Source organism: Hyla sarda, chromosome 8 (genome assembly GCF_029499605.1).
Source record: "Hyla sarda isolate aHylSar1 chromosome 8, aHylSar1.hap1, whole genome shotgun sequence".
NCBI lineage: Eukaryota > Metazoa > Chordata > Amphibia > Anura > Hylidae > Hyla > Hyla sarda.
Window position 1 is genome coordinate 225,990,624 of NC_079196.1, and position 27,413 is coordinate 226,018,036.

At 44.3% G+C, this 27,413-nt stretch overlaps 1 protein-coding gene across 5 annotated transcripts in view; it reads left to right on the forward strand.

Moving 5' to 3' along the window:
* Positions 1-27,413, forward strand: part of SEZ6L2 (seizure related 6 homolog like 2) — a 199,031-nt gene that overhangs the window by 112,406 nt on the left and 59,212 nt on the right. For 3 of the 5 annotated variants that reach the window (XM_056535082.1, XM_056535084.1, XM_056535083.1), the window contains exon 3: positions 7,956-8,105. In XM_056535082.1, the coding sequence (XP_056391057.1) occupies positions 7,956-8,105 (150 nt within the window). Of the gene's footprint in view, positions 1-2,793; positions 3,176-5,786; positions 5,809-7,955; positions 8,106-27,413 lie in introns of those variants that run through there. The other 2 variants (XM_056535085.1, XM_056535081.1) reach the window with 2 other exon arrangements.

The window sequence follows — 27,413 nt, forward strand, 5'->3', positions numbered from 1 at the left end:
TTAGCTATGGGGATGCCTGTCATCTAATCCCCTGTTTATAGAGTTCAGGGCGCTACACACCGGTGGCCACTGGAGAACTACAAGTCCCAGTATTCCCTGACATCCTCCAAAAGCCCTCTGCAGATCGTCTCTCATGGTGATGTCTCCTGCATAATTCTTGGTTAATAGTCTCAGCATCATCTGTAGCAGAAGGTCCTGGCATCCTCTAGATGACCTCTACCATACTGCTGCCTCTACGAGTCCTCCAGGCTGATCCAGAGCATTGCTGATCACTGGTAGACTACAAGTACCAGCATACCCATGATCCTCTGCTTCTTTATGTTACTAGAACTAGTTTCCTGTCAGTATGGATCATATGGAAAGTCCTTTGGCCGTGCTGGATACAATCCCTTGATGACGGAGTTGTCCACAGTCCTAGTGCTGGTCCCATTAATGAAGGACTACAACTCCTAGTATGTTCTTAGGCCATGCTGGGTACAATCCCTAGATGACAGAGTTGTCCACAGTCCTGGTGCTGGTCCCATTAATGAGGGACTACAACTCCTAGTATGTCCTTTGCCATGCTGGGTACAATCCCTTGATGATGGAGTTGTCCACAATCTGGTGCTGGTCCCATAAATGAAGGACTACAACTCCTAGTATGTCCTTAGGCCATGCTGGGTACAATCCCTTGATGACGGAGTTGTCCACAGTCCTGGTGCTGGTCCCATTAATGAGGGACTACAACTCCTAGTATGTCCTTTGCCATGCTGGGTACAATCCCTTGATGATGGAGTTGTCCACAATCTGGTGCTGGTCCCATAAATGAAGGACTACAACTCCTAGTATGTCCTTAGGCCGTGCTGGGAACAATCCCTTGACGAGGGAGTTGTCCACAGTCCTGGTGCTGGTCCCATTAACGAGGGACTACAACTCCAAGATTGTCCTTTGGCCTTGCTGGGTACAATCCCTTGATGACGGAGTTGTCCACAGTCCTAGTGCTGGTCCCATTAATGAAGAACTACAACTCCTAAAATGTCCTTTTGCCATGCTGGGAACAATCCCTTGACGAGGGAGTTGTCCACAGTCCTAGTGCTGGTCCCATTAATGAAGGACTACAACTCCTAGAATGTCCTTTTGCCATGCTGGGTACAATCCCTTGACGAGGGAGTTGTCCACAGTCCTGGTGCCGTTACCATTAATAAAGGACTACAACTCCTAGTATGTCCTTAGGACATGCTGGGTACAATCCCTTGATGATGGAGTTGTCCACAGTCCTGGTGCTGGTCCCATTAATGAAGGACTACAACTCCTAGAATGTCCTTTGGCCGTGCTGGGAACAATCCCTTGACGAGGGAGTTGTCCACAGTCCTGGTGCTGGTCCCATTAATGAAGGACTACAACTCCAAGATTGTCCTTTGGCCTTGCTGGGTACAATCCCTTGATGACGGAGTTGTCCACAGTCCTAGTGCTGGTCCCATTAATGAAGGACTACAACTCCTAGAATGTCCTTTTGCCATGCTGGGTACAATCCCTAGATGAGGGAGTTGTCCACAGTCCTGGTCCCATTAATGAAGGACTACAACTCCTAAAATGTCCTTTGGCCATGCTGGTACTAATCCCAATGTTGGCAATGAGGGAGCTGTTCACCAGTCCTGGTGCTGATCCTCTTGGTGTCTTGCACTTGAAAGGACTACAACTCCTAGGATGTCCTCTGCGCATGCTGGTTGTTATTCCTTGCACTTCCAGCGTTGAGCTGGGGAGATGAGGGACGATAAGGGAACTGTCCACCAGTCCCGGTGCTGAACCCAATCATTGCCCTGCAACTGAAGGACTACAACTCCTAAGATGTCCCTTGTCCTTGCTGGTTGTTATTCCTGGCTTTTTGTTTTAGCATTGAGCTGGTTAGCGGAAGGATGACGAAGAACTGTCCACTAGTCCTAGTGCTGAACCCAACATTGTCCTGGAATTAAAGGACTACAATGCTGGTTCTGCTCCCTTAGGTTTTCAGTACTTAGCGTAAGACAGTTATTCCCAACCAGTGTGCCTCCAGCTGTGGCAAAACTACAACTCCCAGCATGCCCGGACAGCCGAAGGCTGTCCGGGCATGCTGGGAGTTGTAGTTTTGCCACACTGATTGGAAAACACTGGCCTAGGATAATAGAGTTGTCCACAGTCCTAGTGCTCATCCTCTCAATGCCCTACAGTTGGAGGACTACAACTCCTAGGATGTCCTCTGCCCATGCTGCTTCTGATCCCCTGCTTTTCTATCAGAGGATGATGAGGGAGTTGTCCTGGTGTCCTGGTGCAGTCCTGGTGCTGAGGCCACAGATTATCTAAGTGTCGGAGATTAGGAGCCCTCTTTACCCTCGGGGGGTGGGGTAGGCCGTGTCTGGATTTGGGCTTCTTGCTTCAATCTTTGCAGAAAGCCCCCCGGCTGGCACTGAATGGAGCCGCAGCTTTCTGCCTCAATGCCCATCCGTCCTAAAAGGGGCAAAGAGAAAAGCTCTCAGCCGTGGTGATAATGGGCTAAGCTCCCTTTATTTACAGGGCACATACGAAATCCCGGAAAGGGGGGGGGGGGGGGGGCGGTGTGTGTTAGAATGATGCAGCATCAAGTGCCCATAATCAATGCAAGAAAAGAACAATGACTATTATATGCTAATTGGCCCCCTGAAGGGTTAACGTCGACACCCACCCCATGCCCCTACAAGATTTTGTCTGGGTCCCATCTGGCCACACGTTTTCTGTTCCCTCCCTCCCCCCCTTCCTCGCCCTCCTCCCCTCCTAAAACTCCTATTCATTCAGCTCTTGGGTAAAGAATCACCTTAAGCCGTCAGACCCCACATAGCAGCACCCTGCGCGACTGGCATCTCCGCAAACCAGGGCACCCATACACCCCCCCGGCATCTCATACCCCCCCACAACAGTGGGGACGGGAGAGGGAGGGGGGCTTCGTCTTGTAGGTGGGAGAGAGAGCTGCACCTTTCCCATAAGACACAAGGAGGTGTACGTTCGCGCGAGCAGCGCAGCATCCTTAAGCAGAGCGCGCAGCCGGGGACCAGATCTGCTCCGTCTCTCCCTGGATACACAGAGACTGCGAGAAGTGCCCTGTCTGGGGTAGATCTTCGGGGCAGAATGCGGGCTGTGGATGTCGTCTCCTCCGTCATCGTGCTGCTCTTGGCTGCTGTAAAAGGTGAGATGCATGGTCGTGGGGGGGGGGGGGGGGGGCTGCTGCAGTGCACGGGCTCCATACATCACATATAGGGTGTACGGTGGTGGATGGATACGGGTAACGTCATTTGCAGACCTCAACTGTCCATATATATATATATATATATATATATATATATATAAATATCCCATCCATGCATTGCCTAGAGAAGCAGAATAGATTTTTTTTCACGAGCTTAGAAAAAAAAAATAATAAGAAAAAAAAATATTTAAATAAAATAAGAGTAGATACAGCACATAGGGTTAAATTATTATACGTTGAGGAGCGCAACGTAGGTGAAAAAAAAATTAATAAAAATAAAAAATAAAAAAAAAGGGTCTGTCTCCTATTGTCTGTTCCCGTCCGTCATGTTGGCTAGATGGAGAACGTTTAACGCGTGCACAACATGGTGTTGAGGACGTGTATACCGGGGGGCGCCTATGGATGCGTATACTGGAGACTGGCGGGTGCCATGTCGGCGCACACACACACACATACACACCAGCCCCTGCCTGGTTGGCTGCATGTGGTTGCTGGGGGAGGCCTGAGCGCGGGGAGGAGAGGGTTAAGCGCGGCTGTGTACGCGCCGGGAGCAGACGGTGTAACGTGGCTGTCTCGCTGGTTCTGATGGGGTTGTGTCCCGTTTTTTTTTAGGGAGGGGGGGGGGGGGGTGTTGGGGTGTTTAATCAGGGTCGTCCCCAATCTGTTTCCCCCCGTGTTGTCACCTCTACCTACGACGTGATATGACAATATATTACGTGACGCGGGATTATATACTGCAGTGGTCTTCAAACGGTGAACCTCCAGATGTTCCAAAACCACAACTCCCAGCATGCCCGGACAGCCGTTGGCTGTCCGGGCATGCTGGGGGTTGTAGTTTTGCCCCATCTGGGGGTTCGCAGTTTGACGACCACTGATATACTGCATTGTATTCTATAATATGACATCTATGTACCAGCCTAAGAGGAACAACCATGGGATCACGAAAGGCGCGCGCCACCCCCACACCTTGGCGGCAGACATTTTGTAGGCCGGACCTGTATTTAAAGGGCATTTTCACCCTCAAATAAGACCCCCCCCCCCACCTTTCCCTAGAATCTTCATATATGTATTTAAAACTCAACTTACATGTGTATATATCTAATCCCATGGGATCGTGTTACTCTTGGGCTGCGGAGATTGCCCTGGAGTTTTAACATCCTGCTGCCGAAACAACATTGAGATAGAGTATAAATTAACTGTCTGGAAATGTTCTGTATTACTCCCGGGCTGCGGAGATTGACAATATCGGGACATCCCGTATGGGACTTACAGTACATCATCTGATTGCGTTACTTTTGGGCTGCGTAGATTGCCCGGGATTTTTAATACATACTGTAGGAAATAGTGTGGGGGGGTAAGGAGAGGGGGCGGACAGGCGGGGGAGAGAGGATTTCAGTGCCGGGGCAGGGAGAGGGCATGGTAGTGCAGGAGGAGGAAAAGGGAAGCTTTGATTTACCTTTCATGATCAGTGTGGATCCTCTGGAAAAGGCAGACAAGTGTTTGGCTGTTCGGGCATGCTGAGAGTTGTAGTTTTGCAACATCTGGAGGGCCACAGTTTGGAGACCACTACCATATAGCTACACTCCTGGCTGTACTGGATATTAGTATCAACATGCAAATAGAGGTGTGGGAGGAGTTTTCTCATAGCAACCAATCAGATAATGACGGGTTAGTAAATAAAAGCCGCTGTAGAGGTGTAGGAGGAGCTTAACCATGTCATCCAATCAAATTCCAGCTCACATTCTCACAATATCAGTCGGAAACTAAAAGCTGTATTTTTATTGGCTGCTTCTACTGTGTTGTATTAATACTGTATAAAAAGTAGAGGTGTGGGGGCGGAGTTTGCCTTCAGCCAATCAGATTCCATCTCACATTGTTACAAAAATAAAATCTGCGTTATGATTGGTTGCTTTGGGTCACTTTAATACTGTATTGCTATGGAAGTAGGGGAGTGGGAGGAGTTTATGCATAGCAACCAATTAGATCTTAGATTCTTACAATGCAGGTTAGAAAATGAAAGCTGCCTTATGATTGGTTGCTATGGCCAACTACTGCGCTTTGTGCCTGTGATATTATTGGTTGCTATGAAACACTTAAGTGCTATATTATTATGAAAGTAGAGGAGTGGGAGGGGTTAATTCATGTCAACCAATCAGATTCCAGCTAACATTGTCACAATGCAGGTTAGAAAATGAAAGCTGCGTTATGACTGGTTGCTATAGTTACAGTAACCACTCTGCTTTGTGTCTATGATATGATTGGTTGCTATAGTTACAGTAACTACTCCGCTGTGTGTATGATATGATTGGTTGCTATGGCCCAATACTGTATTATCATTAATGTAGAGGTGTGGGAGGAGTTCTTGCATATCCCACAATCAGATTCCAGCTTAGAAAATGAAACCTGCAATATGATTGGTTGTTATGGACAACTCCTCGGCACTCGGTATATAGTTTATGGCAGTGGTCTACTACCTGCGGACCTCCAGATGTTGCAAAACTACAACTCTCAGTATGCCCGGACAGCCAAACACTTGTCTGCCTCTTCCAGAGGATCCACACTGATCATGAAAGGTAAATCAAAGCTTCCCTTTTGTAAAACTTCAACTCCCAGCATGCCCAGACAGCCGTTGGCTGTCCTGGAATGCTGGGAGTTGTGGTTTTGCAACATCTGGAGGTCCGCAGGTTGGAAACCACTGGTTTATGGTGTTGTTGTATGTAGTTTATGTATATTGTTTATGTATGTAGCTTATGGTTTAGTTTATGTATGTAGTTCATAGGGTAGTGTATGTATATAGTGTATGTATGTTGTATGTATGTAGTTCATAGGATAGTGTATGTATATAGTTTATGTATGTTGTATGTATGTAGTTCATGGTGTAGTTTATGTATGTTGTATGTATGTAGTTCATGGTGTAGTGTATGTATATAGTTTATGTATGTATTTCATGGTGTAGTGTATGTATATAGTTTATGTATGTAGTTCATAGGGTAGTGTATGTATATAGTTTATGTATGTAGTTCATAGGGTAGTGTATATATATGTAGTTTATGTATGTAGTTTATGTATGTTGTATGTATGTAGTTCATGGTGTAGTCTATGTATATATAGTGTATGTATATAGTTTATGTATGTAGTTCATGGTGTAGTGTATGTATATATAGTGTATGTATATAGTTTATGTATGTAGTTCATGGTGTAGTCTATGTATATATAGTGTATGTATATAGTTTATGTATGTAGTTCATGGTGTAGTGTATGTATATAGTTTATGTATGTAGTTCATGGTGTAGTCTATGTATATAGTTTATGTATGTAGTTCATGGTGTAGTGTATGTATATAGTTTATGTATGTAGTTCATGGTGTAGTGTATGTATATAGTCTATGTATATAGTTTATGTATGTAGTTCATGGTGTAGTGTATGTATATAGTTTATGTATGTAGTTCATGGTATAGTGTATGTATGTAGTTTATGTATATAGTTTATGTATATAGTTTATAGTTTAGTTTTGTTTTCCGTTTATGGGTTTGTTTTTTTATGTATGTAGTTCATGGTGTAGTTTATGTATGTTGTATGTATGTAGTTCATAGTGTAGTGTATGTATATAGTTTATGTATGTAGTTCATGGTGTAGTGTATGTATATAGTTTATGTATGTAGTTCATGGTGTAGTGTATGTATATAGTTTATGTATGTAGTTCATGGTGTAGTGTATGTATATAGTTTATGTATGTAGTTTATGTATGTTGTATGTATGTAGTTCATGGTGTAGTGTATGTATATAGTTTATGTATATAGTTTATGTATGTAGTTCATAGGGTAGTGTATGTATATAGTGTATGTATATAGTTTATGTATGTAGTTTTTGTATGTAGTTCATGGTGTAGTGTATGTATATAGTTTATGTATGTAGTTCATGGTGTAGTGTATGTATATAGTTTATGTATGTAGTTCATGGTGTAGTCTATGTATATATAGTGTATGTATATAGTTTATGTATGTAGTTCATGGTGTAGTGTATGTATATAGTTTATGTATGTAGTTCATGGTGTAGTCTATGTATATAGTTTATGTATGTAGTTCATGGTGTAGTGTATGTATATAGTTTATGTATGTAGTTCATGGTGTAGTCTATGTATATAGTTTATGTATGTAGTTCATGGTGTAGTCTATGTATATAGTTTATGTATGTAGTTTATGTATGTAGTTTATGTATGTAGTTTATGTATGTAGTTTATAGTTTAGTTTTGTTTTCCGTTTATGGGTTTGTTTTTGTATGTATGTAGTTCATGGTGTAGTGTATGCATATAGTTTATGTGTGTAGTTTAGTTTTTTTTTCCGTTTATGGGGTTGTTTTTGTATGTAGTTTATGGTGTAGTCTATGTATATAGTTTATGTATGTAGTTTTTGTATGTAGTTTATGGTGTAGTCTATGTATATAGTTTATGTATGTAGTTTTTGTATGTAGTTTATGGTGTAGTCTATGTATATAGTTTATGTATGTAGTTTTTGTATGTAGTTTATGGTGTAGTCTATGTATATAGTTTATGTATGTAGTTTTTGTATGTAGTTTATGGTGTAGTCTATGTATATATATTTTTTGTATGTAGTTCATGGTGTAGTCTATGTATATATAGTCTATGTATGTAGTTTTTGTATGTAGTTTATGGTGTAGTCTATGTATATATAGTTTACACTCTTCTCGTCTTCCCCCTCAGGACTGCCCCTGCTGGACGATGAAGCCACAGAAGCTCCAGATTTGCTGCACACCCCCCCACCGGGGCGCTCAAACCCTGTGTCCCTGGAGCAGCTGGTCCACCAGGCCGTCATGAAGACGGACTTCTTGGGGCAGGACGGCTTCTTCACAGGTGAGAGCGCAACGATGAGTCCCCTGGCAGCCAATCATATCGCAGCTTTCATTCCCTGACTAGAACTAGACAGATGGCAGCTGCGGCCCCACCGGTTGCTAAGAACCCCATCCTTAAAGGGGTTCTCTGAAGATCAGATTTAATAGTGGACAACTAGCTGATTGGTGGGGGTCCGACCATTAAGAATGGACGCCAACTGTCCCTCCAGTGAGCGGAGCGCAGGGCGCATGTTGAACCGCTGCACCATTCACGGTCTATTGGACTTCTCGAGCCCTGTGCTCTGCTATGAAGTCCCATAGACAGTGAATGGAGTTGGGAACAATTCTCAGCCTCATGATTGGTCGGCGACTCATTGATTGGACTCCCACTCATCACCTGTTACCGACATAGGGTATAACGTTTAATCTTTGGATAGCCCCCTTAACTATACCTCTGGTCAAATACAAGTGTTTTCCAACCAGTGTGCCTCCAGCTGTTGCAAAACTACAACTCCCAGAGGGCATGCTGGGAGTTGTAGTTTTGCAACAGCTGGAGGCACACCGATTGGGAAACACCAAGATAGTTCTGGGAGATTGTAGATGATGCTAAATCCAAAAGCAGATTATACCCCCTCTATTAGAATTGTGCATGCAGCTCTGGAGGTGAGTGAAGTATAAGAATTGTGCATGCAGCTCTGGAGGTGAGTGAAGTATAAGAATTGTGCATGCAGCTCTGGAGGTGAGTGAAGTATAAGAATTGTGCATGGAGCTCTGGGCATAATTAGGGTATAAAAATTGTAAATGCAGCTCTGGAGGTGAGTGGAGTATAAAAATTCTGCATGCAGCTTTGAGTGTGACCAGAGTATAGGAATTTTAAATGCAGCTCTGGATGTGTTTGGAGTTTAAAAATTGTAAATGCAGTTCTAGAGATTATTGGGGTATAACTATTGTAAATGAAGGTTGTGATTAGTGTAAGAACTGTAAATGCAGCTCTGGAGGTGATTGGGATATAAGACTTGTAAATGCAGCTCTGGAGGTGATTGGGGTAGAAGAATTGTAAATGTAGTTTTTGAGATGATTGGGGTATAACTATTGTAAATGAAGGTTGGTGATTAGTGTATAAAAATGGTAAAATTAGCTCTGAAATTAATTGGAGTGTCAGAACTGTAAATGCAGCTCTGGAGGTGATTGGGATGTAAAACTTTTAAATGCAGCTCTGGAGGTGATTGGGATATAAGACTTGTAAATGCAGCTCTGGAGGTGTTTGGGGTATAAATAATTGTAAATGCAGCTCTGGAGGTGTTTGGGGTATAAATAATTGTAAATGCAGCTCTGGAGGTGATTGGGGTATAAGACTTGTAAATGCAGCTCTGGAGGTGTTTGGGGTATAAATAATTGTAAATGCAGCTCTGGAGGTGATTGGGGTATAAGACTTGTAAATGCAGCTCTGGAGGTGATTAGGGTATAAGAATTGTAAATGCAGCTCTGGAGGTGATTGGGATATAAGACTTCTAAATGCAGCTCTGTTGGTGATTAGTCTATAAAAATGGTAAAATTAGCTCTGAAAATAATTGGAGTGTCAGAACTGTAAATGCAGCTCTGGAGGTGATTGGGATATAACACTTGTAAATGCAGCTATGGAGGTGATTAGGGTATAAGAATTGTAAATGCAGCTCTGGAGGTGATTGGGGTATAAGAATTGTAAATGCAGCTCTGGAGGTGATTGGAATATAAGACTTGTAAATGCAGCTCTGGATGTGATTGGAGTATAAGAATTGCAAATGCAGCTCTGGAGATAATGGGGGTATAAGAATTGTAAATGTAGTTTTTGAGATGATTGGGGTATAACTATTCTAAATGCAGCTCTGGATGTGACTGGAGCATAGAAATCGTGAATGCAGCTCTGGATGTGACTGGAGCATAGAAATCATGAATTCAGCTCTGGATGTGTGTGGGGCCTGGACTGCAGTATAAGGGTCTATTGACTTGTGTCAGATCTGATCTAACGTTATGTGTAGATTTTTGTAGTATAGTGTTACAGTCACTGTGGATATTGTTATTGTGTCTGCTTCTACATTTTGTCTCCTGTGCTTTTATGTGGCATAACTTTGACTTAATGTGCCCGACACCTGTACTAGAGGGGTAAACAGAGGACCCTGGGCCAAAGTCTATAATGGGGCCCCCAAAAATGATGCGTCACTTCCAGTCCTTGTCCATATGTGGCCCCTCGGGCTCTGGGCTGTGATACCGATTCTTAATTTTTCAGCTTTCCCGGTCATTGTGGATTTTTATTTATTTAATGATTATTAGAGCTGCATAAGGTCTAGAATAGCAGGGAAATTAAGAATTTATAACAAATTCATCTTAATGTTACAGATCTGAGTAAATCCCTATCACAACCTGGAGCCCCAGGGGCCACATATCGGCTTTCTTGGATTTTTGTTTTTTAATCTCTGCTTGTCAATAGTGAATGGAAAGATTATTTTTTACATCCAGCTGAAAAGCTGTGCTGACCTCGGGTTTTGTTCACACATTGTGGTTGCATTGGGATTTTTTTTGCAGCAGTGTTGGAAAGTGTGTGCAGGAGGGTGATTTAAAAATGGCTGCCTCAGGTCACCGCTGTCCTATGGATCCAGGCGGCCAGGATGCAGCGCTGGATGGAAATGTCTTGGCTCTTATATTGGGTGGTCCCGGAGGGGCCGCAGGGGACTCTGTCTGTCACAAATTGTGGTGGCCCAGTACGGGAGATGTTACCCCATACCCTTGCTGTCCTGTCAGGCAGCCTCCTTCAGTGTCCCTGGGTGGAGCTTCTCTCTCTTAGAGCTTCGCTCTCTCTCTTCTGCTGAGGTCCAGTGCAGTCACCTACTGTGTGTGTGTCCAGTCCTGCAGCCACCATCAAGTCAAGTAAGTCAAGTCAGTCCCTGTCATCTGTCAGCGTGGTCTGCATTCAATTGTCCAGTCCTACTACAAGTCCCAGCAAGCCCTTAAGGTCTCTGCATCACTGGTCACCTCCTTGGGCCCTGGCTGAACTGTATAGACTTTTCCATCTCTCTCCCCTCAGTAAAGCTACCGTTGTCCGTAACTTGGCGTCAGAGTCTTTATTTCCCCCGTGCCTCGCCCAGGATCCAGTGGGATACCTTCGGGTGGTTTTAGGCTAAACCAAGCCCTGGCGTCGCAAATACAAGGGATAATTTTGCCATCTGCCCCTAGGGTAACAACATCTGCCCTCGTCACACCCCGTTACCACAACTATATGACTAAAGGAATTTGGAAGACGCTGGTGACTAATTTGCCATCTGTAGCCAGAAATTATACTTCTTCTCCTTTCACTCATGGTGGCTTTTCAAGGATTTTATTATCCACATTTTATTTATTATTTATTAACCCCCTGTATATATTATTGAGGAAGCTGTAGGGGGCACTGATATTAGGCCTCTTATTCTTACACCCCCTAAGTCTCACAGATTGTCTTCAGGCTTGCTGTCGAGCCAAAGGTATGAGTTTCTGTGAATGTAGGAATCTACCCTATTGTCTCATTCTCCAGTTCTATATTCTTCTGAATCTGTGTGGAGGTCACTACTGCCTGCCTGGTCCACAAAGAGATTAAGGAAAGCAGAGGGGCACTTGCACAGCAATTCTTCTCCTCTGGCTAGTAGATACTCGTTTTTGGAGTAGGAAATGAATACAGGAACGACGATACCCTTACTAGAGGTGATTTTTTGGGTGAAATCCTCCCTGAACTTTACCTGGTTTCTGCTTTATGCCATAATTTCTCATAATCTGAGTGGCAACCAATATGGCTGCCATTAAAGCTCCAACAGGAGGGGGGCACTCAGCTTTCACAGACACAGGGATACAGTGTTTGGATACATGAATACATAACTTTAGAAGCTTTGCTGTTCAGTAGTGTAGGGAAACTGGGCGGCATTTTATGTAATACTCAAGGAGATGTAGCTTGTTGTAATGCGAACTCGATTGGAGGAGTAGTAGATGGTGATGTCATGTAGCAGGGTGGACTTGTTAACTTGGACTTAAAAATGGGATGTACCCATAGTGTAAAGTGCTGGAATAAGAAATCCAGACATTTGTGTAACCTGGAAACAACATAGAACTTTACTGAACAATCTGTGCAAATCCAGGTAAAACAAGACACATTCTCCTTAGCCCAGAGTGGTAAATAGGTTTATGTACCTATGGTATAGGTTTTAAGCAGTTGAGCAAACAGTTGGTCACTGTCCATTTAAGAGTTGCTTTAAAGGGGTTCTCCAGTGCTTAGACATCTTATCCCCTATCCAAAGGATAGGGGATAAGATGCCTGATCGCGGGAGTCCCGCAGCTGGGGACCCTCGGGATCTTGCACGCGGCACCCCGTTTGTAATCAGTCCCCGGAGCGTGTTCGCTCCGGGTCTGATTACGGTCGATCGCAGGGCCGGCGGCGTGTGACGTCACGCCCCTGCCCCCGTGTGACGTCACGCTCCGCCCCTCAATGCAATGCAAGCCTACTGGAGCCGCGTGCATGATCACGGGTGTCCCCAGCTGCAGGACTCCCGCGATCAGGCATCTTATCCCCTGTCCTTTGGATAGGGGATAAGATGTGTAAGCACAGGAGTACCCCTTTAAAGGGAAACTGACACTGGGTTATAGTGCAGGTGAATCAGAGAAAAATAATGTATTAATCACTCCTAACCAAGGTCCAGTTGTAGACTTGTTGCTATTATGCAAATATGCTCCTTTGCACAATGTAGGTGGGAACCTGCTCTCCAAGCTTCCCTGCCTCTGTCCCCTCTGCTATCACATCCCCACATGATTGCTCTGAGGATATATGGCAGCAGAGGGGGCAGAGGCAGGGAATACTCTACATCATTGTACTTAGGTTCACCCCCCACTATAACCCTGTGCATCAGGTTTAGTGCGGGTGCACTGGCTGTAAATTTCCCTTTAATAGCAGATATACTGACTGGAAAGTCTCTGGTGTGCTTTTCACATTTGTAGGTGGTTTTACTAGTAGAGACTAATTGCAGACAGGTTACCGTCCAGTCAGATGCTCCCTACAGTCATGCGCCTACACAGGTTGGCGTACTGTGGTGCAGATACTTGTACTTTGCTCACTGTTTAGCATCACAATACCCTATACAACCCTAAGGAAGCTTCTGTGACATATTGGCCACACAGCACTAGCTCCGATCGTAGGTCCACAAAGAGATTAGTGTACGCAGAGGAGCCCTTGTACAGAGATTCTCCTCCTCTGGCTGGTAGATATTGCTTCTTGGAGCAAGAAACAGGATACAGGAAGAATGATACCTTCACAGCGTGTACTGGGGATGACCTTTTGGGTGAAATTCTCCACTCTGTACAGTACTCTCAGGTGAGGGGGTACTTGCACCTGGGACAGGACTTGTGACTTGTTTAAAGCAGGATTCCCTAGAACAGGATAAAGGATTAGACTTTCACTAAACTGGACATAAGAAGAACACTCTGACTAGGTGTATGTGCTCCTCTGTCTCTGACTAGTCTGTCCAGCAGGAGCAGAGCAGGGAAAGATGTTCACACTTATCTCACCTTAGCCAGACTAAACTGTTTTTTTTGGGTCAGCCTTCTGGAGAGTGGGAGTGTACTAAAACTCCTCCCCTGGCTTTTCTAGAAACTTCTGCATAGAAGCTTAGCTAGGAAGTATATTTCATGTGACCAATGGATCACTCACCTGATACATGGTATGCAAATATTTAACCCATACACTTTAGAATACCTCAGTGTATGCTATAATAATGTAATACACTAAAACAGTTTGGCACACCGAATAAAAATGTTCTGCGTAGTGACGGATGATCTATTATATAAATATACTTAGTCTTAAAAAATAAAAACAGACTAAAATCTCTAAATTAAACAGCAACAATATGCATCAAAGGAAGAGTCAGTATCAGATAAGAAGACAATAAACCATAATGCATTATAACAATTCCCAAAATATACATTCATAGCAATAATGTATGCATAAAAAAAAGATACACGAAAAATCCACAGTACATAATGAAAATAATTTCCTCAATGACACTTGTTATACATTAGTGGTTAGTTGATCAGTTGTCAATTAAATGATATAACGTATATATAACGTATGGTCACACTACAGATTCTGGGTCAGAGATACCGGTTTAGTGGCTGGTGCCAAAATCCTTTGTCGCTGCGACCGTGCCGACCTACACCGTCACATGACGTGCAGAATTCTGTTGAAAGAATACATTTTTTGACATTTTTTTTGCGGGTGAATTTCTGCTTCGGCATTTGTAGTGTGAACATACCCATACATTCTGTTTATACACAGGCTGTGTTAGAAGATGGTCAGAGCAATCATTATGGTGGCCAACATAAAATGGGAGTAGTAGTACTTCTGTTGGTTACGTATAGTTTATGGTCCAGATACACCGCGTTCTTGATGTGACCCCCACAGAAAAACTCACAGGGTGTTAGATCTGGTGATTATGGGGATTTGTTTCTGGCGCTGCCGATCCAACATTCCAGTAGGGTTTCACTAGAGGTGACTATCCTGCTAATATGTTTGTTAGATCATTCCCCATTACTATAACATGTCCAGGTAGGTAGGAGCGGTTAGTGACAGAGTCCTCAGGCCGTAGACTCTACACTGCTCATTACACAGGACATGTTACTTTGGGGGGAGTTCCTCTTGGGCTTCTGTGGTGAGGGGTGTGATGAGGGTAGATGGAATTACCCTAAGGGGCAGATGGCTTTAACCCCTTGTGTTCATGACGCCAGGGCGTGGTTTAACCTTCTTCACCACCCGAAGGTATACCACTGGATCCTGGGCTAGGCACGGGGCAAATAATGACTCCGACGCCAAGTTACGGAACAACGGCAGCTTTATTGAGTCAGACAGGTGTAACAGTCTTAACATTTTAGCCAGGCTCAAGGAGGTGACCAGTGACTTCAGAGACCTCAGGGCTCACTGGGACTTGTAGTGGATTTGGACAATTTGTTGCAGGGCCACACTGACTTGACACATATAAATTTTGACTGACTTGACTTGGACTGACTAGACAGACTTCACCCCATTTGTAGCTTACCAGGTTTTGACGTTCACCTGTGGGGCAGTAGACTTGTGGATGCGTGGTAGGCTTTAGGCCTCCTCAGGATACTAAACACTCTCTCAGGACCCGACCTCACTGTAACTCAGCAGAGCAAGAACTAATCTGACTCTATAGCTCCTCCCAGGTTTTATGTGGGGGAGACTCTGGAGGGGTCCCATAGGTCACCCTGTAGGTCACATGGTCACCGATACCTTCCTTGGTTACAATACATAGCAACATTACTTAAAAGTATACAACAATATACTGTAACATAGTTCATCAGGTTGAAAAAATACCATCAAGTTCAACCTATAACCCTAATGAGTCCCTACTGAGTTGATCCAGAGGAAGCAAAAAATAAACCCAACTAGAGGTAAAAAGTCCTTCCAGACTCCAAATATGGCATCAGAATAAATCCCTGAATCAACGTTCTGTCCCTATAGATCTACTATCCATTACCTGTAATGTTATTATTCTCCAAAAATGCATCCAGACCCCTTTTGAACTCTTTTACAGACTTCACCATGACCACCTCCTCAGGCAGAGAATTCTACAGTCTCACTGCTCTTACAGTAAAGAACCCCGTCTGTGCTGGTGTAGAAACCTTCTTTCCTGTAGACGTAGAGGATGCCCCCTTGGTATAGGTACAGTCCTGGGTATAAATAGATCATGGAGAGATCTCTGTACGTCCCGCTGATATATTTATACATAGTTATTAGGTCGCCCCTAAGCCTTCTTTTTTCTAAACTAAATACTAAAACTATATCTTTCTTGTACACTGGTGCCCAGTACTGTGCACAGTATTCTATGTGTGGTCTGACCAGTACTGTGCACAGTATTCTATGTGTGGACTGACCAGTACTGTACACAGTATTCTATGTGTGGTCTGACCAGTACTGTGCACAGTATTCTATGTGTGGTCTGACCAGTACTGTACACAGTATTCTATGTGTGGTCTGACCAGTACTGTGCACAGTATTCTATGTGTGGTCTGACCAGTACTGTGCACAGTATTCTATGTGTGGTCTGACCAGTACTGTACACAGTATTCTATGTGTGGTCTGACCAGTACTGTACACAGTATTCTATGTGTGGTCTGACCAGTACTGTACACAGAATTCTATGTGTGGTCTGACCAGTACTGTACACAGTATTCTATGTGTGGTCTGACCAGTACTATACACAGTATTCTATGTGTGGTCTGACTAGTACTGTACACAGTATTCTATGTGTGTCTGACTAGTGATTTGTACAGCGGTAGAATTATTTCCTTGTCGTGGGCATCTATGCCCCTATTGATGTCCCCCATGATTTTATTTGCCTTGGCAGCAGCTGCCCGACACTGGTCACTACAGCTAAATTTACTATTAACTAAGACTCCTAAGTCCTTTTCCATGTCAGTCGCCCCAAGTGTTCTCCCATTTAATACATAATCCCAGCCCGGATTTTTCCTCCCCATGTGCATTACCTTACATTTATCAGTGTTGAACCTCATCTGCCACTTCCCAGCCCAAACCTCCAACTTATCCAGATCCATTTGTAACAGTGCACTGTTCTCTATTGTGTTATCTACTATATACAGTGCTCTGTCCTCTATAGTGTTATCTACTATACACAGTGCTCTGTCCTCTATTGTGTTATTTACTATATACAGTGCACTGTCCTCTATAGTGTTTACCGCTTTACAGAGTTTTGTATCATCTGCAAAGATTGATACTTTACTATTCAACCCCTCTACAAGGTCATTAATGAATATATTAAATAGAATAGGACCCAATACTGATCAATATTGATCAATACGGGATCATGCACGCGGCACCCCATTTGTAATCAGTCCCCAGAGCGTGTTCTCTCCGGGTCTGATTACCGGCGACCGCAGGGCCGGCGGCGTGTGACGTCACTCCTCCGCCCCCATGTAACGTCACGCTCCGCCCCTCAATGCAAGCTTACGTGAGAAGACCAATCAAAGTTGCATAAAAAAAGCATTCTGTTTCTGAGACTAATATGGCCAATAATACCAGTATACAAAAGGGAATATTATCACCATACATATTACATCATACTGTTACTGACCAAATCCTGTATACTGAGACCAATATTACCAATAATACGTGTGAGTAATGGGAACAGAAATATAGTCACTAGGCACTGCTAGCTATGCTTCTAGTCATGGAGTAATGATAGCTAGCTTGTACACGGTGGGATGCTATTCTTGGGAAAGCAGCTTCAAATGTACAAAAGTTCATAAAGAATAAAAGAATGCACTCACCACACTGGTGTATGAGCTGGTCGTGAGCTGGAATCTTTATTGCATCCAATATGTGTATCATGGTACACAGCTATTCAAGCTTGACAAACAAACCAATAATACCAGTATACAGGGGGGAATATTATTACCATACATATTACCATCATACTGTTACTGACCAAATTCTATATACTGAGACCAATATTACCTATAATACCAGTATACAAGGAGGAATATTAATCATCATACATATTACCATCATACTGTTACTGACCAAATCCTGTATACTGAGACCAATATTACCAATAATACCAGTATCCAAGGAGGAATATTATCACCATACATATTACCATCATACGGTTACTGACCAAATCCTGTATACTGAGACCAATATTACCTATAATACCAGTATACAAGGAGGAATATTATCAACATACATATTACCATCATACTGCTACTGACCAAATCCTGATACTGAGAACATTATTAGCAATAATACAAGTATACATGGAGGAAATATTATTACCATACATATTACCATCATACTGTTACTGACCAAATCCTGTATACTGAGACCAATATTACCAATAATACCAGTATCCAAGGAGGAATATTATCACCATACATATTACCATCATACTGTTACTGACTAAATCCTGTATACTGATGCCAATAATACCAATATACAGGGAGGAATATTATCACCATACATATTACCATCATACTGTTACTGACCAAATCCTGTATACAGAGACCAAAATTACCTATAATACCAGTATACAGGGGGGGGGGGGGAAATATTATCACCATACATATTACCATCATACTCTTACTGACCAAATCCTGTATACAGAGACCAATATTACCTATAATACCAGTATACATGGAGGAAATATTATCACCATACATATTACCATCATACTGTTACTGACCAAATGCTGTATACTGAAACCACATGCAATTACATCGCAGGTGACGACTTCTCTAATTGGAGTCGGTCACTTTCCCTTTTCTTCTCCATCCAGCCCAGACCGTCATGACGATTTCTTTCAGTCACAACTCGTCTCCTCAGAACCTGCCAGACAAACATATTAGACTCCGCACTTTTCCCAGAACCTTTCTCGACTCTGAGGGTTTTCACCAATATATGTCTGTGCCATTCTGTAGTAGGGATCGACTGATTATCGGTATGGCCGATATTATCGGCCGATAATCACGATTTTGGGCATTATCGGTATCGGCAATTACCTTGCCAATAAGCCGATAATGCCCCGCACCGCCCCGCGACCGCCCCCCCGACCCGCCGCACCGCGACCGCCCCCCCCGACCCACTGCGTCGCACCCCCCACCGTAGCGCTGGGCGGTATATTGGTATGAATTTTTGTCCATACTGCTATACCGGTCGGGCCCCTCCCCCACCCTCCGAGTCAATAAAAAAATAAAAAATAAACTTACCCGTAATGGGGGTGGTCCGGGCCATCCATCCTTCCTGTAGTGTCTGGCGCCATTCCGGGTGGAGGGTGAACAGGTCCGGGCTGTCCTTCTCCGGGGGTCATCTTCTCCACTCCGGGCAGGCTCCGGCCTAGTACGCTGCATAGACGCCTCTACGCCATGACGTCAGGTGCGTCGCTGCGCACGGGTGTCACTGCGCAGCGGCGTCTATGCAGCGTACTAGGCCGGAGTGGAGAAGATGACCCCCGGAGAAGGACAGCCCGGACCGGTTCACCCTCCACCCGGAATGCCGCCGGACACTACAGGAAGGAAGGATGGATGGCCCGGACCACCCTGACAGGTAAGGGAGAGAAGCGGGTGGTGGCGGCGGCGGCCTATGGCACCGCAAAAGCCACTGCAGTTCATTGATTTAAAGCGCCCGCTTTAAATCAATGATCTGCAGCGGTGTCGCAGGGGGTTAAATAGCCGATAACTTATACCGGAATATCGGTATAAGTTATCGGCTATCGGCCCTAACCTGCACCGATTATCGGTATCGACCCTAAAAAAAACGATATCGGTCGATCCCTAGAGCAGTGTTTCTCAACTGGTGTACCTCCAGCTGTTGCAAAACTACAACTCTCAGCATTCCCAGGCAGCCTTTGGCTGCACAATTTATTATCATTCCCCTGGTGTTGGTTCTCTAGCTTTTGCAAAAATACAACTCCCATTATGCCCTGACAGCCTTTAGTTGGAGAGCCACAGGTTGGGGAACACTGCTGTAAAGGGTGAAACTTTTCGATGTAAAAGCATGCTGGGAGTTTTACTTTTGCAACAACTGGAGGCCCTGTGGTTGGGAAACAGTGTCCTAGAAGGTGACACCTTCAGTTCTACCTGCATGATAGGAGTTGTAGTTTCATTACAGCTGGAGAGCCACAGGTTGGGGTACACTGTCGTAAGGTGATAGCATACAGTGATCCCTCAACTTACAATGGCTTCAACATACAATAGTTTCAGCATACAATGGTCTATGCTGGACCATTGTAAGTTGAAACCAGACTCAACATACAATACTACAGACAGTCCAGATCTGTGAAACGTGTCAATGGTCGAAAGAACCGACCAATCAGAATGGGCATTCAATGGTAAAACACCTGTATTACTGAAGTGTATGCACTGACTGGTGTCTGGTAGCGCCCCCTACAGTACAGGGAGGTATTACATGTTCTGTACTCTTTACCTGTATTACTGAAGTGTATGCACTGACTGGTGTCTGGTAGCGCCCCCTACAGTACAGGGAGGTATTACATGTTCTGTACTCTTTACCTGTATTACTGAAGTGTATGCACTGACTGGTGTCTGGTAGCACCCCCTACAGTACAGGGAGGTATTACATGTTCTGTACTCTTTACCTGTATTACTGAAGTGTATGCACTGACTGGTGTCAGGTAGCGCCCCCTACAGTACAGGGAGGTATTACATGTTCTGTACTCTTTACCTGTATTACTGAAGTGTATGCACTGACTGGTGTCTGGTAGCGCCACCTACAGTACAGGGAGGTATTACATGTTCTGTACTCTTTACCTGTATTACTGAAGTGTATGCACTGACTGGTGTCAGGTAGCGCCCCCTACAGTACAGGGAGGTATTACATGTTCTGTACTCTTTACCTGTATTACTGAAGTGTATGCACTGACTGGTGTCTGGTAGCACCCCCTACAGTACAGGGAGGTATTACATGTTCTGTACTCTTTACCTGTATTACTGAAGTGTATACACTGACTGGTGTCAGGTAGCGCCCCCTACAGTACAGGGAGGTATTACATGTTCTGTACTCTTTACCTGTATTACTGAAGTGTATGCACTGACTGGTGTCTGGTAGCGCCCCCTACAGTACAGGGAGGTATTACATGTTCTGTACTCTTTACCTGTACCAGGGTTACCTGCTCCTTTGGACACCAGGTGAGGGCGGCTCCATAACTTTTTAGGACATTTCGTGTACTGTACAGGACCCCGAAGAAGCTCCTGTCCTCTACATAGACCAGTGTTTTCCCAAGCAGGGAGCCTCCAGCTGTTGCAAAACTACAACTCCTAGCATGCCCGGACAACATTTGGCTGTCCGGGCATGCTGGGAGTTGTAGTTTTGCAACAGCTGGAGGCTCCCTGCTTGGGAAACACTGAAACAGACAGTGATTACAGCTCCCAGCAGATCTTTATTACTTTTATATGTAAGGATTTGCTTTATCTATATTAGTTATCTACTTATTATTCTTTAATCCTCACTTTTTCCTATTTTTGGATGACATTTTGGTGGCTTCAGAACCAATTACCAGGTTTCCATAGAGTTCTGGTCTCAACATACCATGGTTTCAACATACAATGGCCGTCCCGGAACCAATTAATATTGTAACTTGAGGGAGCACTGTATTACTTTATGATCAGTGGGGGTCAAACCAATTGTGGGAACGAAGGGGATGCAGCGCTGGTGTAGCATTCATTTCTCCTGCACAGCGCCCCCCAAGAGTACCTGGCTGTACAGGTAACTGCAGCACTGATGAATTGGAGTGAATGGAGCTGCCTGCATTCTCCTGCAGAGCTGGTGGCCGGGAGCACTGTCCAGTGAAAAACTCTACAGCGGCTTCATTCTGACAATTGTTGGGGGGGGGGTCCCAGAGGCTGGACCCCCACCAATCGTAAAGAGGTGGAATATCCCAGTGATATGAGATGGGAATACCCCCCTCCCTTCCCGAAAGAAGACGACTGAAGACTTTTGGGTAGGGGGACTTCTCTAGCGGTGGTGGCAGAAGTCCTTAGGTGTCAGGCGTCACACTGTAGCAGAATCCCCGCTGCGTCCTGAAGGGCGTAATTGTTGCGGGTATCGATCGTCAGTGATGGAGATCCCTATCAGAGCCTCGAGGTGGTCACGTAATTATAAAATCCATAGGTCAAACAGCGGGTGGTGGTCCCTAGGGACAGGAGGAGCAGATCAGATCTGCAGAGGAGCATCAATCAGGGGGGAGGGGAGGACTACACATACAGGAAGGCCAGGACATTGTTTTATTGCAGTGTTTTCCAACCAGTGTGCCTCCAGCTGTTGCAAAACAAAAACTTCCAGCGTGCCCAGACAGCCGTTGACACATTATGTAGGCTTTATATGTCATTTTATATGGGTACTATATGGCAGCACAGTTATATTCCTACTATTTTATAGGCTTTATATATCATTGTGGGGGTCTGTCTTGTAGCAGTTACTTTTTTCTATCGTATGACACTATTATATAGGCTTTATATATCATATTATTTGTGTACTATATGGCAGCACGACTACTTGTTTACAGTATGACACTATAATGTAGGCTTTATATATCATATTATTTGTGTACTATATGGCAGCACGACTACTTGTTTACAGTATGGCACTATAATGTAGGCTTTATATATCATATTATTTGTGTACTATATGGCAGCACGACTACTTGTTTACAGTATGACACTATTATGTAGGCTTTATATATCATATTATTTGTGTACTATATGGCAGCACGACTACTTGTTTACAGTATGACACTATTATGTAGGCTTTATATATCATATTATTTGTGTACTATATGGCAGCACGACTACTTGTTCACAGTATGACACTATTATGTAGGCTTTATATATCATATTATTTGTGTACTATATGGCAGCACGACTACTTGTTTACAGTATGACACTATTATGTAGGCTTTATATATCATATTATTTGTGTACTATATGGCAGCACGACTACTTGTTTACAGTATGACACTATAATGTAGGCTTTATATATCATATTATTTGTGTACTATATGGCAGCACGACTACTTGTTTACAGTATGACACTATTATGTAGGCTTTATATATCATATTATTTGTGTACTATATGGCAGCACGACTACTTGTTTACAGTATGACACTATTATATAGGCTTTATATATCATATTATTTGTGTACTATATGGCAGCACGACTACTTGTTCACAGTATGACACTATTATGTAGGCTTTATATATCATATTATTTGTGTACTATATGGCAGCACGACTACTTGTTTACAGTATGACACTATAATGTAGGCTTTATATATCATATTATTTGTGTACTATATGGCAGCACGACTACTTGTTTATAGTATGACACTATTATATAGGCTTTATATATCATATTATTTGTGTACTATATGGCAGCACGACTACTTGTTTACAGTATGACACTATTATGTAGGCTTTATATATCATATTATTTGTGTACTATATGGCAGCACGACTACTTGTTTACAGTATGACACTATTATGTAGGCTTTATATATCATATTATTTGTGTACTATATGGCAGCACGACTACTTGTTTACAGTATGACACTATTATATAGGCTTTATATATCATATTATTTGTGTACTATATGGCAGCACGACTACTTGTTTACAGTATGACACTATTATGTAGGCTTTATATATCATATTATTTGTGTACTATATGGCAGCACGACTACTTGTTTACAGTATGACACTATAATGTAGGCTTTATAAATCATATTATTTGTGTACTATATGGCAGCACGACTACTTGTTTACAGTATGACACTATTATGTAGGCTTTATAAATCATATTATTTGTGTACTATATGGCAGCACGACTACTTGTTCACAGTATGACACTATTATGTAGGCTTTATTTATACAGGTACTAGAGATGTTGTAGTTTTGCAACATCTGGAGGTCCGCAGGTTGTAGACCACTGTCCTATACTTTACATTGCACAGATCCCTCAACATACGATGGTTTCAACAAACGACTGTATCCACCTTTTCCAGCCCACGGGAGCACCTGAAAGCTGAACTAATTTATGCAGGAAAAGTCAGCAACCGCCGAGCCGAGAAGTTCGTGACGAATCGAATTTACTGTAAGTTCGCTCATCTCTAACTGGTACAGTGGTCCCTCAACATACGATGGTAATCCATTCCAAACGGACCATCGTTTGTTGAAACCATCGCATTTTGAGGGATACGGGCAATGTAAAGTATAGGACAGTGGTCTACAGCCTGCGGACCTCCAGATGTTGCAAAACTACAACACTCAGCATGCCCGGACAGCCGTTGGCTGTCCGGGCATGCTGGGTGTTGTAGTTTTGCAACATCTGGAGGTCCGCAGGTTGTAGACCACTGTTAGAGGAAGTTGTACTCACCTGTCCCCGCCGCTCCGGACCGTCACCTCTCGTCACCGCTGCCCTGGATGTCGCCGTCCATCGCTGTCGCTGCGTCCCCGAGGTGTCCCCGATGCTCCAGCAAGTCCTCCGCTTCCCCGGCATCCTCGCTCTCCATCGCCGCCGTCACGTCGTTACGCACGCCGCTCCTATTGGATGACGGGACTACGTGATGACGACGATGGAGAGCGCCGACGATGCAGAGGATCCCGAAGAGGACGCGCCGGAGCCCCGAGGACAGGTAAGTGATCGTCAGCGGACCACACGGGGCACCGTAAACGGCTATCCGGTGGCAGCTGAAGCAGTCTGCGCTGGAGGATAGCCGTTTATGCGATGGCCCCGACATACAAAAGCATTGTATGTTGGTGCTGCCTTCACCATGTGATGGTCTCTGAGAGCGATCGTATGTCGGGGCCATCGTAGGTCGGGGGGTCACTGTATATATATGGTATGTCGGGGCCATCGTAGGTCGGGGGGTCACTGTATATATATGGTATGTCGGGGCCATCGTAGGTCGGGGGGTCACTGTATATATATGGTATGTCGGGGCCATCGTAGGTCAGGGGTCACTGTATATATATGGTATGTTGGGGCCATCGTAGGTCGGGGGGGTCACTGTATATATATGGTATGTCGGGGCCATCGTAGGTCAGGGGGTCACTGTATATATATGGTATGTCGGGGCCATCGTAGGTCGGGGGGGTCACTGTATATATATATGGTATGTCGGGGCCATCGTAGGTCGGGGGGGTCACTGTATATATATATGGTATGTCGGGGCCATCGTAGGTCGGGGGGTCACTGTATATATATGGTATGTCAGGGCCATCGTAGGTCGGGGGGGTCACTGTATATATATGGTATGTCGGGGCCATCGTAGGTCGGGGGGTCACTGTATATATATGGTATGTCGGGGCCATCGTAGGTCGGGGGTCACTGTATATATATATGGTATGTCGGGGCCATCGTAGGTCGGGGGGTCACTGTATATATATGGTATGTCGGGGCCATCGTAGGTCGGGGGGTCACTGTATATATATGGTATGTCGGGGCCATCGTAGGTCAGGGGGTCACTGTATATATATGGTATGTCGGGGCCATCGTAGGTCGGAGGGTCACTGTATATATATGGTATGTCAGGGCCATCGCAGGTCGGGGGGTCACTATATATATATATATATGGTATGTCGGGGCCATCGTAGGTCAGGGGGTCACTGTATATATATATGGTATGTCAGGGCATCGTAGGTCGGGGGTCACTATATATATATATATATATGGTATGTCGGGGTCATCGTATGTCGGGGGGTCACTGTATATATATGGTATGTCGGGGCCATCGTAGGTCGGGGGGGGTCACTGTATATATATATATATGGTATGTCGGGGCCATCGTATGTCGGGGGGTCACTGTATATATATGGTATGTCGGGGCCATCGTAGGTCGGGGGTCACTGTATATATATGGTATGTCGGGGCCATCGTAGGTCGGGGGGGTCACTGTATATATATGGTATGTCAGGGCCATCGCAGGTCGGGGGGTCACTATATATATATATATATATGGTATGTCGGGGCCATCGTAGGTCAGGGGGTCACTGTATATATATATGGTATGTCAGGGCATCGTAGGTCGGGGGTCACTATATATATATATATATATGGTATGTCGGGGTCATCGTATGTCGGGGGGTCACTGTATATATATGGTATGTCGGGGCCATCGTAGGTCGGGGGGGGTCACTGTATATATATATATATATGGTATGTCGGGGCCATCGTATGTCGGGGGGTCACTGTATATATATGGTATGTCGGGGCCATCGTAGGTCGGGGGTCACTGTATATATATGGTATGTCGGGGCCATCGTAGGTCGGGGGGGTCACTGTATATATATGGTATGTCGGGGCCATCGTAGGGTCACTGTATATATATGGTATGTCGGGGCCATCGTAGGTCGGGGGGTCACTGTATATATATATGGTATGTGGGGGCCATCGTAGGTCGGGGGGTCACTGTATATATATGGTATGTCGGGGCCATCGTAGGTCGGGGGGGTCACTGTATATATATGGTATGTCGGGGCCATCGTAGGTCGGGGGGTCACTGTATATATATGGTATGTCGGGGCCATCGTAGGTCGGGGGTCACTGTATATATATGGTATGTCGGGGCCATCGTAGGTCGGGGGGTCACTGTATATATATGGTATGTCGGGGCCATCGTAGGTCGGGGGGTCACTGTATATATATGGTATGTCGGGGCCATCGTAGGTCGGGGGTCACTGTATATATATGGTATGTCGGGGCCATCGTAGGTCGGGGGGTCACTGTATATAAACAAAATTGTTCTTACCTGTAATTTTGATTTCCTTGAGTCCCAAGGCAGCACACAGATGGGATATTTCATCCCCCAGTCTCCAACCTAGGACCGTCCACCTAGCAAGATAATTAAGAAATTAGCATAGTTAATTGCTGACCTGATAAGAACCCCCTCCTACAGATCACACCTGTGTTAATAAAATAGAGACGAATTACAGAAAAAAATAGTATTGGGAGGGTATTGGTGTGCTGCCTTGGGACTCAAGGAAATCAAAATTACAGGTAAGAACAATTTTGTTTTTCCTTATCGTCCCAAGGCAGCACACAGATGGGATCTTACATAGAAACCCAAAGGGAGGGTAATTCCTAAAAGGACTACAATCTCAAAGGCTGAATTACTAGTCTATACTTTGACACAGGATAGCAGTATGGACCAGGAGGCTGCATTACAGACTCCAAATTTGGACCCTCTATGCTTATCAAGAGGAAGTTGAACTGGTAGAAGAGACTGAAGAAACTACAAGGAAAAATACACTTTTTGCTCAAAATCACGAGATGGAAAAAACCAACTCCACCTCAGATTTATGAACTTCAAGCTCTTGTGGCCTGGAAGGACAAAACATTTGCAGATCTCAGCTAGACAACACTTTGTTTAGGACAAGGCGAGAGCCTCTTACTATCCAATACAGATTATTCCTCTACTGTTCTGCAATACGAGCCTTCAGGTACAGTTCAGGGCCAGCGGCCATGGATATATGAAGGAAAACGACTATTTCTTCTATCCTTCTGGTAGATTCTTTACAGAACGAAAGAAATTCTCTAAATCAAATACAAATTTCTCATCCCTTTATGGAATCCTATGGACATGGCGACTTCACATACTGTATTCATTATATGATGGTTCTTCAAGAGCAGAATATCATTCATAATAGATGCTTACAGACTCAAGTGTAGCTGTATTTCCTAAGGAAAGGATCAACAATGAAGGAATTAGAGTTTTATCTCAGTTCAATCGAAGCCGG